Here is a 17,978-nt window from a genome sequence, read left to right on the forward strand (position 1 = left end):
TGGCAACTGCTGCTGTCGTCAGCCTCACGGTTATGACTACTGCCTTGCTGTTTTTAAATAGTGTTTTCTGTAGTTGTATTATTACAGATTTTAAAATAGTAACACCGTCTTTAACTGTGGATGAATTGACTTCACAAATCCTACAGGAATCCATGGTTTCTTAAAATAGACCATAAATTTATTATAAAGTTTGTTAAAAGTGTAGTTTGTCTTGCCTGGAAGGAGGTTTTAGCACCTTGTAAAGCGGCTTCATCCATAAGTTCTCACAGCATATGAAGCTCCAGGAATGGCATCGTTGAAGTTCAGTCCAGAGGTAGTTGGTATTTTTAGCCTAACTTTTAATTGGCTTTTTCTTTTTCTTAACCTCTATTATATCAGGAGTTAAAAAATGCTGAAATAGCTTTAAGAACCCAGAAAACACCACCTGGACTCCAACATGAAAATACAGCTCCTGCTGAGTAAGTTAAACAAATGTTTCTCTCTTTTTAAGCAGAACAGGGCTTCCCTGGTGGTGCAGTGGTTGAGAGTCTGCCTGCCGATGCAGGGGACACGGGTTCGTGCCCCGGTCCGGGAAGATCCCACATGCCGCGGAGCGGCTGGGCCCGTGAGCCATGGCCGCTGAGCCTGCGCGTCCGGAGCCTGTGCTCCGCAGCGGGAGAGGCCACAGCAGTGAGAGGCCCGCGTACCACAAAAAAAAAAAAAAAAAAGCAGAACAGTAAAAACAGTATACAGGGTAGGGATTTTTAGTTTACTTTGTAGCAAGTCTGGGCACCTTATGTGGATTTTTAAATTTAATTCTCATAATAACTCTGAGAGGGTATATCATCCCCATTTTATTGAAGGGTAAGTGAAGGCTAAGGTCTGAGGTTTTACCCACTATTATGCAGTTGCACTTCATATTCCTTACAGGGTCTATTCTACTTGATTACATTGTGCAGATAGTAGAAACTTACAATTATACCCATAAGGACTTTCAATTAAAAAATACTTTATGATAGTCCATTCCTTAAACAGGGCATACTAAGTATAGTTTAACTCTTTCACATATTTCCATAACTTTTATTTGCATACATAATAAATCTTCAGGAAGAAAAATTACAAAGTGTAGATAAGTGAACCTGAAAAACCCGCCTGTACCCAGCTTGTATATTCATGTGGTTTCCATGCCTGTGGTATACGTCTTGTCTGTGTTGTGCAAGAGAGTAATAGCTGATATTCTCAAATGCTTGCCATATGCAACGCAGCGCGCTTGGCACTTCACCTGCTGTATCTGCTTTCCCACAAACCCTCCACAGCTCTCACATTCCAGTCTTAGAGATGAGGAGCCTGAGGCTTGAAGGGGGGAATCCTGAGCTGCTGAGGGGTAGGGGTCTGTTTGACTCCTGGACCCTCACCCTTTTTTTTTTCTCTCTTTATTATAATTTCAGATTTACAAAAAAGTTTCAAGAATGAAACAAAGAATTCCCATGTATCTTCCATCCAGATTCCCTGCATGTTAACATTTCTACTGTAGTTTTGTTCCTTGCTCTCCATATGTGTAAATACATTTTCCCCCTGGACAGTGAGAGTTGTTTGTAGACATGATACCCATTAATGCTTGAGTACTTTAGAGTGTATTTCTTAAACATAAGGATATTCTCTTACATAACCATAGTACAGTGATCAGAATCAGGAAATGGACAATGACAGTGATACTCCTGTTATCTTATTCAGATTAGCATGGGATGTGGTCCTTCGCTGGGCTTCCTCAGTATTTTATTCTGCTGTCTTGTTCTTCGTGCCGCCGTCAGAGATAATTCTGAGATGGGTTGAATTGTGTGATTTTCCACTGGGGAAAGCTTTCACAGTTCCCCCTTTCTTGTGGAGTCATGTTCAGCCTGCGTTTTGTGCTATTCAAGGTCCCTTTTTATCTTTCTAGCATTTTCTTGTTAAATTTATCAGAATGGTGATTATAATTACATACTCCTTCTGTAGCACACTGTAGTGTTTTCAGTTTAAATATCAATAGTATTTCAGATTATAAACATAAGAACTATAAGTATTTGGCTGTAAAATCTAGTTGACAATTGAACAGTTTTTTTTTTAACTTTTTCTTTTGAATTTTAGACTTACAGAAAAGTTGGGAAAATGGTAGTACAAAGAATTTTTTTATATCCCTTAGCTGATTCCCTTACTGTTAACATATTACATATAATCATAGTATAATTATCAAGAACAGGATTAACATTGGTACTATATTAACCAAAATACAGAACTTATTTGAATTTTACTGTCTTTTCCACTAATGTACTTTTTCTGTTCTAGGATTCTTTTCACACTGGATTTAGTTGTTATTTCTCCTTAGTCACTTCCAATCTGTAACATTTATTCAGTCTTTCCTTTTCTTTGATGACCTTGACATTTTTGAAGAGTATTAAGTTATTTTGCAGATTATCCCTTAATTGGTATTTTTTCATGATTGGAGTAAGGCTGTGCATCTATTTTTGATACCTTGATAACTTACAAGTTTGGGTTTTTGTTTCAATAATACCTCTGTCACTTAAAGATACATTATGTCATCAGACTAATTCAAAGGCCCTACTTAAACAGGGGCATGTTTTTGTTGGAATTTTGAATATGAAGGAAACAGTGTTTTCAAACTGTGCCCTGACTTGGTAACTGTCATTGCGTAGCTACTTCAGAATCCTGGTTCAGCAGTTCGAGGTGCAGCTCCAGCAGTACAGGCAACAGATTGAAGAGCTGGAAAATCATCTCGCCACCCAAGCGAGTAACTCGCACATCACCCCTCAAGGTAACATGCTTTCCGTGGTAGTTTTTTCTTTAATAGCACTATTGTTTCAGTTAGAGAGCTTAAGCTGTTGTTCTATAGTCGATATTCTAGATTATGACTAGTAGTTGTCTTAAACTGCCATAAGACAATTTCCTTAAAAGTCCTCGATTAGATCTTTATTTCCTATAAATATAAGATGCTTTGTTACGAATTGTTATGATGTAATGGGCAGATGTCCTAGGGCACCCCCCCCACCCCCCAGATTACTGATGGAGGAATCCTTCTCTCAGTCTGTTCTGCTGTCTTCTCTCATCCATGGAAGTATTGGTATAGTTTATTCATCCTATACATTAACGGTACCAAAAATTGGACTCAAGTAATAGAAAAATAATATCGATTGTGTCGTATACATATTTGTGTGATAATATGATTTTCTTTTATAGATTTGTCAATGGCTATGCAGAAAATTTATCAAACATTTGTAGCTTTAGCTGCACAACTTCAGTCTATTCATGAAAATGTGAAGGTAAGTTCTCATTGCCTGTTCATCTATCTGGACATCTACACCCAAGTGAAGTATTTATTTGTTCATTCATAGGACAGAAGTATCCATGCTTATTACAGAAATCGCTAAAATTATATGTAAGTGAAAAAGACTAAAACTAAAATAATCCAAATCATGCCCAGACACAACCATGGATAAGACCTTTAAAAAAAAAAAAGATCCAAGTGTCCTATGCACTCTGTTATTTTAACTTTTTTCATCATTGTGAACCACATTCCACGTTCATACACACACTTCTTCACCATCATCTTTAGTAGTCAGGATTTCACTGCATGTGTGTACGTAGTTTGTGTAACCCGTTGTCTTCTGTTGGACATTGGGTTGTTTCCATGTCTTTTACTTTATTTCTTTAGAAAGTAAACAGTCTTAGTAGCAAAATCATGTCTCACTGCTTTAATTTTATGTGTGTTTTAAATGTTTATTGATCCCTGCATAAAAAAACTTGCTAACAACATTTGTCCCTTTTAAACACAGGAAACTGTATTTATTAAAATAATAAAAATAAAATAATTTGTCACTGAATATTTTGAACCTTGTGTAATATGTTCATTTTTAGAAATTATTTGGGTGAAATGTTAACATACCTACACTTCTTCCAATCAAGCAAATATAATTAAAAGTCTTTCTTGGAGTTACGTAGAGTCGGAGAAAACCTTTAAAATTCAAAGCATCCAAACCTGAGTCTAAATACATTCTTAACTGTAATAGAATTTCATGGAGATTACCAGTCTTTTCCTTTTTATTTTAATTTGATGCCTGGTAATAGAATTTTTTGAAGTGAACCTCTTAAATCATACCATCTTTGAAGTGATAGCACACTTCAGACCTGTTGCTTTAATAGATTTAAAATTTTAAACCAAATCTTTAAAATAATTCAGGTTTAAAGGAGGAATTTTTATTAAATTCTCTTGAAACTTTGTCTGTAATTAGTGTTTAGTTTTTTCAAGTGCTAAAGGTGATTCTCTGTTGGCACTTTGAAGTCTTTGTTCTGCAGATGTTTTTTTCCCGTTAAGTTTTCTTATGAAAGTTTTCAAATATACACAGCAGTAGAGCACTGGTATACTGAATGCTCAGGTGCCCACCCCCCAGCGTGGGCCGTCATCAGGATCCTGCTGAGGTGGTTCTATCAGTTCTCCACACATGCTGTTTTCCCCTGGAGTATTTTTTTTTAATTAATACATTTTTATTAAAAAATTTTTTTTATTGAAGTACAGTTGATTTCCCTGGAGTATTTTAAAGGATATCTGAGACACATCATTTGTAAATATAGATGTTTTTTCAATGGCAGTTTCTTCCCTCTGGTTTGAAAACTACCTTTTTTGGTAACAGGGCCATAATACAACGAGACAGAGATTTGCACAAAAAGCTCCAGTTCATGTTGGATAAACTTTATCTGAAATTTTGACCTACTCCTTTTTTTAATACACATCCCAAGAACCAAAGGATTGGATGTTCCATGATCAGATTTGATACTTATTTTCAGCTGCGTTTAGTGAACTGTAATTTCTAGACTTGTTCACCTCCTATAAGAGGTTTTTTTTTGTTCCTTTTGTGGTGTTATTAACAACACAGATAGCCTGTTGAGACAGGCTTGAGCCACCTCATCAGCCAGGCCTCCACAACATTAACAAAATTAGGTGTAAATTTTATTAATTCTGTAGATCATGGCTGGTGTCAGTTTTTTTTGTTTTTTTTTTTTTTAAACTAAATGTCTTAAGTTTCTAAGGTAGGTCATTATTTCCCATTATCTGAAGTAGAACTAGAATTTATGGGCTATTGATGTCACACGCTGCATGGTATGTGCTTGTAATCGTACAGAAAGAGGGAGGATGCGTTTGGGGGAGATCTGTTCTCGTAAGCTGTGGTTTCTGATGTCACAGACCCACTTCTGAGTGTATTTCCCCAGTTTCCAGCTCTCGGCAGGCCCACTTGCATACGTTGCAGAGGTGGGAAAGCTTGGGACTGGAGCATGATACACTGACGTCCACACGGAAGGAGGCGATAGCTCTCAAATGCTGGAAATACCTGTCACAACCCAAAGCCTCACATTTACTAATTTCCGCTAAGAACAGGTTGGAAATACGAAAATCCTACGTCTCTTCAAAAGTAATATAAAACTGATCTAAACTAAGCTAAACCCTTAAAGTATTTAATAATTCTAAGGTGAAACAATCCTTCCTATTAATGACCTTAATTAAGGCAAATGTTGTATTGGGTAATCCAGCCCACTTTATGAACTTGGTAATTTTTCTTTCTTACTCTGAAATTACAAACTCTCTTTTCTTTTCCCCCCAGTTTGGTTACATATGCTCAGCATGAGTTATTCTCATTGTAAAATAAACAATGTTGATCAAGTAAGAGCCCTCTTTACACCCTCCAAACTCTCTCTGCTTAGGTGATGTCTTATTTTAGTATGTGTCACCCATGCCTTTTATTATTTATTTATATATACCGATAAAAAAGGTATTTAACAAATATATATTTAGTGGGCTTTTTTTTTTTTTTTTAAGCTCTTTGAATCTAAAAGTTATCCAAAGTTTGGCCTTTGGAGGGGAAATTTTCATGAGAAACTGGAATTTAAGATGGAATTTTAGATATTACTTTGCTTGTCTAAAAGCTTAGCTAACTTATTTTAAAGGGGGCCTCCTGAAGCCAGAATATGTTAGGCAGTTGATCGTAAAGACATATGACTAAAACAGGGAAGACAGTATACAAAGGTGTGATAGAACGCTCCGATCCATCGCTCAAATCCTTCTGATTTGAAGGTTAGATGAAGTGTGTAATGTTGGCAGTGTTTTTGATCTGTCTTTGCTAACTTATTTCATGGTTATATTCATCCTTACATTATCCAAGTCAGCACAAAACTTGATTGACCTTTTCTTTTTTTCATTCCTGTAGGTGCTCAAAGAACAGTACCTTGGCTACAGGAAAATGTTCTTGGGAGATGCTGTGGATGTGTTTGAAGCCAGGCGAGCAGAAGCCAAGAAGTGGCAGAATGCGCCCAGAGTCACTACTGGACCCACCCCTTTCAGCAACATGCCAAACGCAGCAGCCGTTGCCATGGCTGCGACACTTACACAGCAGCAGCAGCCTGCTACAGGTCTGAATGCATTCCAGTTATAGCTTCTTACTGTTCACATGCAGAGCATTTCCGTGCATTTTCATGAGTCTTCCTCTCCTGTTAGCGCTGAAGAGGTTTCTATGAGTAGCTGTTCCAAAACAGTCTAAAAATTGTGATGGACACAGTTATAAACATACACCTGATAAAAATGCAGGGTAGTCTTAGCAATAATTATACATCAATTAGATACTGAATATTGTGAATTAATGTTATTTGCTGTATTGCTATAAATGCCCTTTAGAACACGGTGTTTCACTACTGAATTACATTTAAGAGCAACAGATTCTAAAATTGTGACTGTATTGTATATTGTTTTAAAGTCAGAGGTAAACCAGCCATCGGTTGCGTTTTTCGTACCTGATGCTGACGGGTGGTGTGCTCTCACGTGCAGTGGTTACAGAATGCCCACACTCAGGATGAAGTATGTCTTTATCGACTGAAGGTGTGTTGAAGATCAATAGGTTTGTTTGATCGGAGAACAGGCCTTCTTAACCAAATTTGGAAGAAGGTACATGCTAGAATTGTTTGTACCTTTTCAAAATGAACAGAACAGAGGCGAGAGCAGGAAAAAATGTTATATGAGATGCTTTGGGTTATACATGAAGAAGTACGAGCTGGGAGGTTGAGCAGATGAAAATAACTGGTGAGATACTGGAACGCAGATAACTTTAGTCCTTGGTTTAATTTCACTTCTTATGAGAGAAACATTTTTGTGGTCTAGTTCTGCAGTGTTTAGTTTGGTCTTGTGTCTTTCAGAGATGATTACTTATCTTTTTACTCCTGCAGTCCCTATTTTGTCAGGCTTGAAGTGTGACATAGAAAAATATAGTCTAAATGGATACTGATTTTTTTTTTACTTGTTCATAAATTTTTGTGTAGTGCTTATTATTCTATAGCATGTGTGTTTCTGAGAGTTCCTTATAGTCCAGTAGTAAATTATAGTACAAAAAAGTAAAAAACGTACATCTCTAGATTGCGTTCAGGCTGCCTCTACTAGGGAAGCATTCTCTGGGTTTCACTATTGGCAGTTTAAAAAATTGTTCTTCACGTTTGGAGATGACAGAATTGACTTACCATTAGTAAATGGTTGATGATGGATTTATGTGCCAAACCCTCCACGCTCCATGGCTGGACCCATGTGAATAGAGGCTGACATAAGGACTGTGTAGTAGTTCTCTAGCTGGCTGGAGGATAGGGTTGTGTTCTCCAGTTACAGAGGGAAAAGAAGTCACTATGGAGTTGGTTCCTATCAGGTCATTATGGGATGGATAGATACCAAATCAACCCCATAATGACGATCATCAGTTCTCATGATTTATTTACCCAGCTAATCAAACTAACTATAGTACCAGTTTACTTTTTAGAGTTAATATTAATCCTAAAATAGATCAGAGAAGCGGGATTTGGTTAAGTGTTCTTTAAACATAAGGGATTTCTATTCTAATCAGTAAAACTTGAGAAAAGTCAGTTAACTAAACTGCTATGCTGTAAGGGAATTTAATTATGTTCTGCGGTGTACACCTAAAATTGAGGCGGAACCACCTGTCGGATTTTTGTTTTATACACTTTGTTACGTAGGCAGTTTTGAGGGTTTGTAGGTTTTCACTCTCACATTTTGGGCTCATGGGCATCTGAAGAAATATGTTCATTCTATATGAGTGCCGCCTGTGTGCTGGGCTCCAGGGATATGAAGGTAAACAACAGAGATAACGGTCTTTGCTCTCTGTGGTGGTGGAGAATATTAGCTGAATTTAGTCATCATCTTGAAGAGACTTTTGCTCACATGCTTTAATTTTTTGTGGACTTTCACCAGGCTTTGGGGAAACTGACTCCCTTGTACATTCCCTGCAGTTGTGAAGCCCACATAAGGGCTTTCTAATCAGGTGGCAGGAATTGTAATTTATTAACTTAAACAGTCTTACAGTGTTTTCGTTTTGAGTTGTATGGATTTTTGGAACTGAGAAGCTAAACAATAGCGATCATTTTGTATTGTCTTCTTGTTTCCCACTTGTTTCTCTAAAGGTCTCGCACGCTCCACAGCCCATCCCTTTATGTCTCTCCCCGTCAGGATTAGCTATTTTAGTCCTGTCACCACTAGCCTGAGACGCAGCAGCTCTGTTAGATGCATGCAGCCCATTTAGAAATGCCCCTCTTTATTGCATTGTGCTCCGTACCCAGTGACTTATTCCTTCTGTCCTGTGACTGATTAAATCTTTTTAAGTGCCAGTAACAAATTTTAAAGACCATCTAGATGAATCTGGGTGAGGCTTGTGTGCTGTTTTTATACAGCCCTGTCGGTGTGTGCAAGGTTTGAGTTGTCAGGGGGGTTTTGCTTCTATTTGCATATGGATTCTTGACTTTTTTATGTAAAAAAGCAGACAGCTTCTTAGGCTGATACCTTCTGAAGGTGCTTTCTGTGTAGTCTTTCTTGGAGGTGGAAGTATGGACATAAGTGACTTCTTGATCCTTCTTCAATGTCTTGTAATGAAAAAAATATATGATAGAACTTAGGCCTGTGTGATTTATGGTTATTGCTTCTGAAGGCTGAAGAGAACTGATGAAAAACTCCGCAGGCTATTTATGTATGAAATAAGCATCATATGTGGATTACATGATGGTAGATCTGGAGTACACTTGTCCACCAGTGCTTCTGAAGCCTCTTAAAAAGCTTAAGACATTTACGTTAGGCTTTTCGGTATAATTTTAACTTAGGATAGGTTGTTTTAAGCTAATGTACTGGGATTAAGTTTTGCTGTTGTGTTTTGACAATTTTAAAAGTTCTTGATGTTTACATAAAAAGACTTTTCTCATGTGACTTAGCTGCTGTTTTTAAGGAGAGCTGAGACATTTTGTTAGGAATTCCTACTTTCTAGCTTTTAGTGTAGGTTTGGACGTTTAAGGTGTAGTGTTAAATAGGAAACTTCTTCATTTTAGTTTCTTGTGGTTTTATGATTTTGTTATATTTAATAACCAAAGGACATTCCCCATTAAATCAGTAAAATTTTTGAAATTGGGGAAGACATTTTTTGTTTTTTAAGAAAAATTATTATTTTAAAAAATATGACTTAGGAATAACCATGCTAGTGACATTAGGTATTTTGAGTGATCATTGAAAATTATAAAAAAAAATTTAGCACTTTAGTCCTTTTCCTGTGAATGCAGTTTTACTTTTAAGAAAGTAGAATTTATTCTGGAAAATACGAATTACAGTGCTAAACTTGATTTTGTTGTGTGTGAATATATTATTCAGTAACTTTTGTAAAATGTTACTCTACATGAAGATTTCACTTTGGGCAATCACTGGGATATGTTACTACTAACTTGGTTTTATTTATGGAACTAAGAGCCTCTCATTGAATGACTAACGACTATTCAGATTTTAAAGCAAATTTCTTGAATTGTTTACGTAACATTTGCCTGAAGGATGTAGATTCTGCTTTCTAATAGTGAAAATAATTTATATGGTGGCCAGAGTGTAATATATGCTGATACTTTGGCATGGGAGATATTTATCATGAGTTTTTACTATTAAAAATGTTATACATTTGCCTACTAGTTTTATAAATGATGTTGCCTTCAGAATTTGTGTGAAGGTACAAAACTCAAAATATCATGTACCTGTTGTGCAATGGAAAGTCTTGTCATCGTTAGAGTTCTTGATTACCTGGATCCTGAATCTTAATGACTAGAGTTGCTCTTAAAAGCAGACCCGCACACAACACGAAGCATGTGACTTGAGTAACTCTTAGGACTTGTAGGGCTGAGGGCTGTGGTGTGCATTGTGCTCTAGGGTCTTCCACCAGCAGTGCCTCCTGTGAACATGTGACACTTAAGTCTCTCAATGTTAAAAGAAACTGGACGTGTGTTTTCTACATATTACTCTCATTAGAAATAAGAGGGTAATATGCTTAGTTTCTTTTTCCTGTAGTAACATTTTACAAAAGAGCTGCTAGGCAGGTATTTTATTCTCAAATTGATCTCAAACTGGATGTAAAAATTTAAATCTTTTTTAATTTATTTTTTAATAGTGGTGTAAGGGCTCTGGCTGCTGTTAGTCCTTATCCTTTATTTTCTGGGTAGAAGCTATTTGGAAAGTCCAGTTTCTGTCCCAGTGTAGCAAGATGTAGTTCCTTAGTTTCTTTTTTCTTTTCTTTCTTTTTTCTTTAATGTTTTATAATTTTACACTACCTTTTTGAATATACAAACCTCATTCTTCATTGAACAACTTGAAGGCTTTGATTTCTTTAAGAAGTCTAAATATCAATCTGTATATTACTTTGGCAGTTCCCTCGACTTTGAGATGCACTGATCACTGTGCTTGAAAAAGACAAGACTGAAGATTGTACTATGAAATTTATCAAATAATTTTCATAAATTATTTATCAAATATGAGAGATTTATAGATTTTTGTATTCTGCTTAGTTAAAAAAAAAAAGGTAGTTAAAAAAGAGAGGCTAGTAAGTTTGATGCTATTCTTGCCAAACAAACTCAGCCAAAATCTTTAAAGTAACAAATGGGAAAAGGATGACTAATCGTTCTGCATCTGAGTACATTTTCCAAGATGTTGGAAAGAAACTTCTGAATTGAAATCTTGAATGTATTGAATCTGTCAAGGTACACAGCGGTGCCTTTGTAAATGTTCATTCTCTATCTTATTTAATCAGGTGATAAGTGGTGTAATGTAGCAGAGCTTAACAGTAGAATTCAGTTATCACTCTTTGTGAACAAGTTGGAATTGTCATGTTACTGTGTAATTTGCTTTAAGATGAACAATAAATTTAATAAAATAAAACATTGTCTTGTTTTTTATCTATTTATTTATATATCATTTATATTTACTATAAGAAATCATGCCTAGTTTTTGGTACTTACTCTTATTAAGTAACATGATGGTTTTGCATGTTAGTGTCAGTCTCTTTTGATCAATTGAGACTTGACTCTAACAGTTAAGGAGCTTATTTTAAAAAGAAAAAAAGTAAAAACGTTTACTGAATACAGCAACTAGTTTTATCAGAAAACAAGTGGAGAGATCTAAAACCATTCTGGAAGTAAAACTAAAAGAACTATAATTTACAATACATTAAAGATTTCAAATTATTTAGTAGGTTAAACTAACACTCATCTTTCCATGTGGTAAGCCTCTTTTAATTGTCTAGTGTGAACAAGTTAATTTTTTTTAAATTTATTTTTGGATAGGTAAATCAGCTGGGACAGATAAATTAGGCTGGGGAGACATCCTGAAAACTTAAGCTTTAGCAAATAGAATTTGTTAAAAGTAATCACTGTTCATTTTAAAAAATAATTTCATAAAGTAACTTTAATCTTGAAAGAGTAAGGCAAATTTGTTTTTTTTTCCCCCCCCCATTTTTTTTTTTTTTTTTTTATACCAGGGCCACAGCCATCTCTGGGAGTTAGTTTTGGAGCGCCATTCGGCTCAGGTATTGGCACTGGCTTGCAGTCAAGTGGCCTAGGTTCTTCAAACCTTGGAGGTACACTTTAACTTTTCTCGTATTGCATTGGACTGTGATACATTTGAATTGCTACCAGCCTGTAAACACTTCTAAGAGGATCTGCTCTTCGGGAAGTTAAGGTTCTATCTGGCAAAAAAAGGATTCTCCAAACATAATCAGTGCTTTCTAGTGTTAGATTTAGAACTTAAAAAATCATTTCATGTCTGAATAGTAAATATAAAAACGTATTAAAAATCAAATGGTAGGAATGTTCATATTTTCAAAGGAATATGCTAAAATATGAACTTGAAAATTACTTAGTTTTATTAAATTAACTTAAAAAAAATGAGTTGGAGTCCAAACTACTCCTGGACATACATTCTCCTAAGCATCTTCTCTTTCTGCAAATGAACACTTTAAATGGGGAGATAATTGTATTATAAATGGAACAACTTGGCTTCTGTCCATTCCTGAGCACTTTTGGCATATTTGCCTTTATGCATACTTGTATACAAGGGCAAGTAAGTTTATTTCAGTAGACTCATAAGTTAACTCTAACTAGTACGGTAAGTCTTCTGCAAAAACATGCTAAATACAAATGCATTCCCAATTCTCTGGTGTGGATAATTGAAGGTTGATTGTATTTTGACAGGTGCATTGTCATGTAACGAATAAGATTCCCTTATTTCCATTAAAATATATCATTATAAGAGGGAAAGCCTATAAACTATTATGGTTATGTAATATATTACACTCTAATAGGGATTATTAGGATTATGGCAGACAGCGTAACTCCTATGATCTATATTCCAGTTTGTCGCCATATTTCATAGAGTTACGGGCAATAATACTGTCAGGCTCAGTATTTTAGATAAGCTGTTGCAGAGTAGCTGAAGATGAATCGGATTTCATTTTCTGAGCACTTGAAACCAGTCTTCCAGCACTTGGCAAATTCCCCTCTTGATGATGAAGACACGTGCTTCGTTTAAATTGTGACCATAGTGTTGTCAGGAGAGAAGCCTTGCTGCTCCCCTTCCACTTTCTCAGCATTGCGTTGCTGGTTCTGTGGCAGGGGGCTGCTCTTCCTGAGTAGCTGTAGGGTGACGACCCTTGTGTAGTCACGCAGGGTTCCAGTGGTAAACTCCGTAAGTGAGAATGTCTTCGCAGAAAGCAGAGTAAAATTACTGTGTGGTACTTTGCATTTAAACTGTTGTGCGTGCCTTGCTTATTTATGAATTTAGTCTTTTTTTTTTTCCCGAAATGAAATATCCTTAAGTAGATATGTGTCTGTCTGTTCGACTAAAATCATACTTGAATGGTCACTGAAATTTCTAGTCCGTTTGGGAGAGAAAGTACTAATATGATCTTGTTTTTTATGGCTTTGTTCTTTAAAAATGATGGATGGGTCATAAGCTTAGTCTAAGTAGATCTAAATGTTTTATTTCAGAATTGATCTGGTTCTTCCAGAAGTCTTATGCAAAGGAGTAAAGCAGATCTCCTTAGTAAGGCCGTGGTTCTCAACACCGTTTATTAGACCACTGATAATTTGGGTGTTACTTGTCAGTATCCTTTCACCTGTGTTTTTACCTGCCGTGTGTGTCTCTCTATCACCCCCACTAGGCTTTGGAGCTAGCTCTGGTTTTGGATGCAGCACCACAGGGGCCTCCACATTTGGATTTGGAACAACAAATAAACCCTCAGGAAGTCTTAGTGCAGGTTTGTGTGTTTTGGCCTGAACTTCAGGCAGATTCAAAGGTGCACATTATTTAATTTTAAAGGTATAAGTGTTGTTATTTCCGGTATCCAAAAAAGATTCCTGATTCAGTTTCTACCCACTGGGTGAACCTGCAAGCCTACTAATCATATATAGCTTTCTCTCTCTCATATGCTGAAGGTCAGGTTTGTAGAACATTTCTAACAACTTAAGTTTGATATAATAAATAACTACATCCTCTTTTTAACTAAGTAGAGATTATTTTGAACCCAAAGACTAGTTTTATGTTTAAACAGTTTTCTTCATTAATTACAAAAATGAACCCATTGCGAAAGTTTTATCATTATTCATTCAGGAGAATAGTTTCTCTTCTAAAGAGGTGTTCTTTAGTTATAAGCCCCCCTGATTTTAAGAATACTAGTCTTAAAAAAAAAAAAAGAATACCAGTCTTACAAACGATGATTAACTGGATTCTTTGTTCATTTTTTTTTTTTTTTTTTTTTTTTTTTTTTGCGGTATGCGGGCCTCTCACTGTTGTGGCCTCCCCCGTTGCGGAGCACAGGCTCCGGATGCGCAGGCCCAGCGGCCATGGCCCACGGGCCCAGCCGCTCCGCGGCACATGGGATCCTCCCAGACCGGGGCACGAACCCGTATCCCCTGCATCGGCAGGCGGACTCTCAACCACCGCGCCACCAGGGAGGCCCTCTTTGTTCATTTTTGACATAGGTATAATCTCTTGACGCTTCTAGTAGAAACTTCCAGATTTCATCTACTTTTGCATTTGTTTCTATATTTGTAAATAATGACTTGTTTTAATGTGCAATTCTTAGGGATAAATAGCATGCCTAAAATAATAGTACCAATTAAAGTTTTTAATTGCGGGAATTTGAAGGAAATTCCATTTAAAATTAAGTGGTGTTTAAAATCAGTAGTTCCTAGGGAGTAAGATAATAGAATTCAGTGGTATCAGGATTATAATATGTATATATTAATATTAGTTAGCTAGGCAGTAATAGTATGTGATCTTAATTATTCGAGGGCTCTTATAAAATCAAAACAGTTGGTACTACTCTTCTGTGTATTCATTGTCCTGAAAATTGTGGGTTAAGGCTTTCTTGGAGGACTTAGAATTGCAAGGGTGGGTCCAAAGGCTGTGAAAGTCTCTTCTTTACATTTTGATAAAATGTTTCTGGAGGGCTGAGGAGGAGGGTACCTTGGCATATTTAATTAACACGAAAGTGGCTGCCAACTTGAAGTTTTCTGTCGAGTTCAGTTATTTGTGTAAGGTTTCTCTCTCGGTCTGGATCACTAAACTTCTGTCTGTAATGGTGCCACTTAGTTGTCAGCTAAATTATTTTCCTGTAAAATTCCATGTCATAAATTCAGGGCCCTAAGATATTTGCTATTTGTATAGGTTATATATTCTTTCAGCTAGACACTTACCTCTCATCCCCATTTTTTATGTTTGTTTTTGTGATTTAACTTCTGATATGAATATTTTCTTCCCTAAACATAAGGCTTTGGCAGCTCAAGTACATCTGGGTTTAACTTCAGCAATCCTGGCATCACGGCATCAGCTGGTTTGACATTTGGGGTGTCCAATCCTGCCTCAGCAGGTTTTGGAACAGGAGGACAACTCCTTCAGTTGAAGAAACCTCCAGCTGGAAACAAAAGAGGAAAAAGATAAACATATGGGTTGATGTGTTGAGAGGATCCATAGCAGCATCGTTCATTCTCTGAATCTATTTTTCTAAAGTTGAAGCAGTAATTAAATTGCAACCCAGGAGATTTATAAAGTTTTGATAGTTTTTCCTTACTTCTGGAATTTGAACTCTGTTCTTGTTTGCCGTGCTAAACAACTTTTCTCTTGTGTATTTGAAACCTAGTTGTGTATTTTTCATTATTTTCATTCTCAGTGTAAGAAATATTACATTGCTGATTGGTAAGACCTACTACTATTTAACCTAGTGTTTTAGCAATGTTTTTGTTGATAAGGTTTACATTATGTGAATATATGCACATTTGTTTCTTATATAGATGGTATGAACTCTAGGGCCTATACCAGAATCACTTTGTTCCTTGATAAAAGGCCTTTTGAACTACACTGCAGGGCATCTTGTGAATATGTATGTAAAATATATACAGGATAATACACACAATTGTGTGCATATAGAATATATATTTACAGACCTACAACTTTTGCCTCAGACTGTTCCCCTTTTCTAAGGGTATTCCATTTTTCACCTTTTATGCTTCAAATCCTCAGTGCTTGTAGAACAAGGAGCTAAAGGTACCAAGTCATTGTAGTTATTTGCTTAAAGACTTAGTGAAATGGTTACTGGTGTAAATATTGACCAACTCAACGTCATTGCCCCCAGTCTTTCCCATTTTTGTTTCCATGTTAATCTTAGCAGCTACTCCGAATGAGGGCTGCTGAGACTCATCAAACCGATTTCAACAACTTTATTATCCTATGTATCCTCATATCTGAAATGAACCTTTAAGAGCATATTTGAACTCCAGACTGGTGTTCTGGGGGCAAAGAGCTATTAAGCCAAATTGATTCTATGCAGGTGAAGGATGCACTATTATTTTAGTGGAAACTTCTAGCTATTCCAATAGAGTTCTTTCTTATAGGGCTATTGATACACCAAATGGAGTCGCTTATCAGCCTCTTTTATGTCTTAAGTAAGTGCTTAATTTGGAATAAAGAAACAGTATATTTTAAGAAAAAAAGTATTATTTGTAGCAACAGTAAACTATCCCCCGTTTTAACAGTGAACAGAGCTCCAGGTAGTAACATATATAGACATGTCAGGTTTCATCTGTGTGTTACTTGTATTAGTATTAGTGACAGAGAGTGGGTGAAAAAGAGAGCCCTTGGGAAGAGAACTGCCTTAGCCATGATTTCACACAGAAACCGTTATGTAGACCTATTTTATCTTTCAAGTGCAGTTTTCAGATGGGATGTGAACATGAAATTTCATTGAAAATAGTTTAATTTTTTTATATAGAAGGTTTTGTACATAATGTGCATCAAGTGAATATTTTCAGAATCATTTTCACCAAGGCACCTTTTTTTCTAAAATAGGTATTACATATATACACACACATATATATATTTTAGTATAACGTTAGTTGGGTTTGATTATAAAAGTGTTGTCAAATCTGTTTTATTTATCTGCATATAGCGATGATTGGCTTTTGGAATTGAAATTTTTGCGCCTTGATGCATCAAAATAAGGAAAATGCTTTGTTTCTGAGCATGAAAGTTGTTTTTATTTTTGCATACTTCCCTAATACTGCAGTGCCCAGATCCAGGTTTTGGGGAAGGGTAGGAAAACGTGGTTTTGTGTTTTGAATTACTGTCAGAATTAAATACACATTACAACAAACTTTTTTTAAAAAGGACATTGCATTGTGCTGCAAAAATCTGGATATTTATATTTCTTGTGTTTTTTTCTTTATATATTTTACATTTTAATATGTTGACCATTGGGAATTTGTAACAGATCAATTTGTGGCGGGAGTTTAAATGTGTCGTCACTGTGTCCATTGTCTCCACTTTGTCCAGAGCCTGTCATTATGTAAACAATAAAATTTACTGTGTCAGTTGCTTTGAACCTTTATAGGTGTCAGTAGTTGTTATTCATATGTAATTTTCTTATTATTCCTCTTCTGTTCTCTGGTTGGTTTTTAGTGTTTCATTTTCACTGGTTTATACATCTTGCTTTTTTTAAAAAAAAACCAAAAGGCTGAATACAAGATAGCAAGTTCTTTGTCACTTGCTTTTGTCTTCTCAAAATTACAAAAACGTTTTAAATTATACACAAAAATATTGAGTAAAAAGTGAAAGTTGCCTTCAGCTCCTGGGCCCCAATCCCACTTTCTTCCCCACAGTGTCTGCTCTTCGTGGTTTTGTGTGTATCCTTTCAGATCCTTTTTAAAAATGCCTTTTCAGCATGTGTACAAATGTTCATTCTTTTTCTCTCTCTCATTTTCTCACATTTATTGTCTCAGATTCTTTTTCTTTTTTTTTAAACAAATGGGTTAACAGTCTGTGTGTTCTGTGGCTTGCTTTTTTTCCCCCTTTAGTGGCGTATCTTGGACGTCTCTGCGTGTCGGTCCGTGGAGATTGACTTTTTGCTTACTGTCCTGTGGCATGGACGCCCGGTGATATGTTCCAAATGTTCCCTTTTCTTTCCAGTATTTCGCTTTCACAGAAGAGCTGCAGTGAGTATCCTTGAACATGACTCTTGGTGCTTACGTTTAATGTTTCTCTGGGATCGATTGTAGAAGAGGAATTGCTGAAGAGGCATACAAACTGTATGTTTTAATGTCAGATTGCCTTCCAAAAA

At 36.1% G+C, this 17,978-nt stretch overlaps 1 protein-coding gene across 3 annotated transcripts in view; it reads left to right on the forward strand.

Annotated features, from left to right (window-relative positions):
* NUP58 (nucleoporin 58) overlaps positions 1-17,243 on the forward strand; it is a 35,126-nt gene extending 17,883 nt beyond the window's left edge. The window contains exons 9-15 of one of the 3 annotated variants that reach the window (XM_082602211.1): positions 379-458; positions 2,673-2,791; positions 3,214-3,296; positions 6,234-6,435; positions 11,847-11,945; positions 13,527-13,622; positions 15,138-17,243. In XM_082602211.1, coding sequence (XP_082458337.1) covers positions 379-458; positions 2,673-2,791; positions 3,214-3,296; positions 6,234-6,435; positions 11,847-11,945; positions 13,527-13,622; positions 15,138-15,307 — 849 coding nt within the window. In that variant the 3' untranslated portion in view covers positions 15,308-17,243. Of the gene's footprint in view, positions 1-378; positions 459-2,672; positions 2,792-3,213; positions 3,297-6,233; positions 6,436-10,740; positions 11,261-11,846; positions 11,946-13,526; positions 13,623-15,137 lie in introns of those variants that run through there. The other 2 variants (XM_082602212.1, XM_082602213.1) reach the window with 2 other exon arrangements.
* Positions 17,244-17,978: the final 735 nt, after the last annotated feature.

Source organism: Mesoplodon mirus (assembly GCF_964341445.2).
Source record: "Mesoplodon mirus genome assembly, chromosome: 17".
Lineage (NCBI taxonomy): Eukaryota > Metazoa > Chordata > Mammalia > Artiodactyla > Ziphiidae > Mesoplodon > Mesoplodon mirus.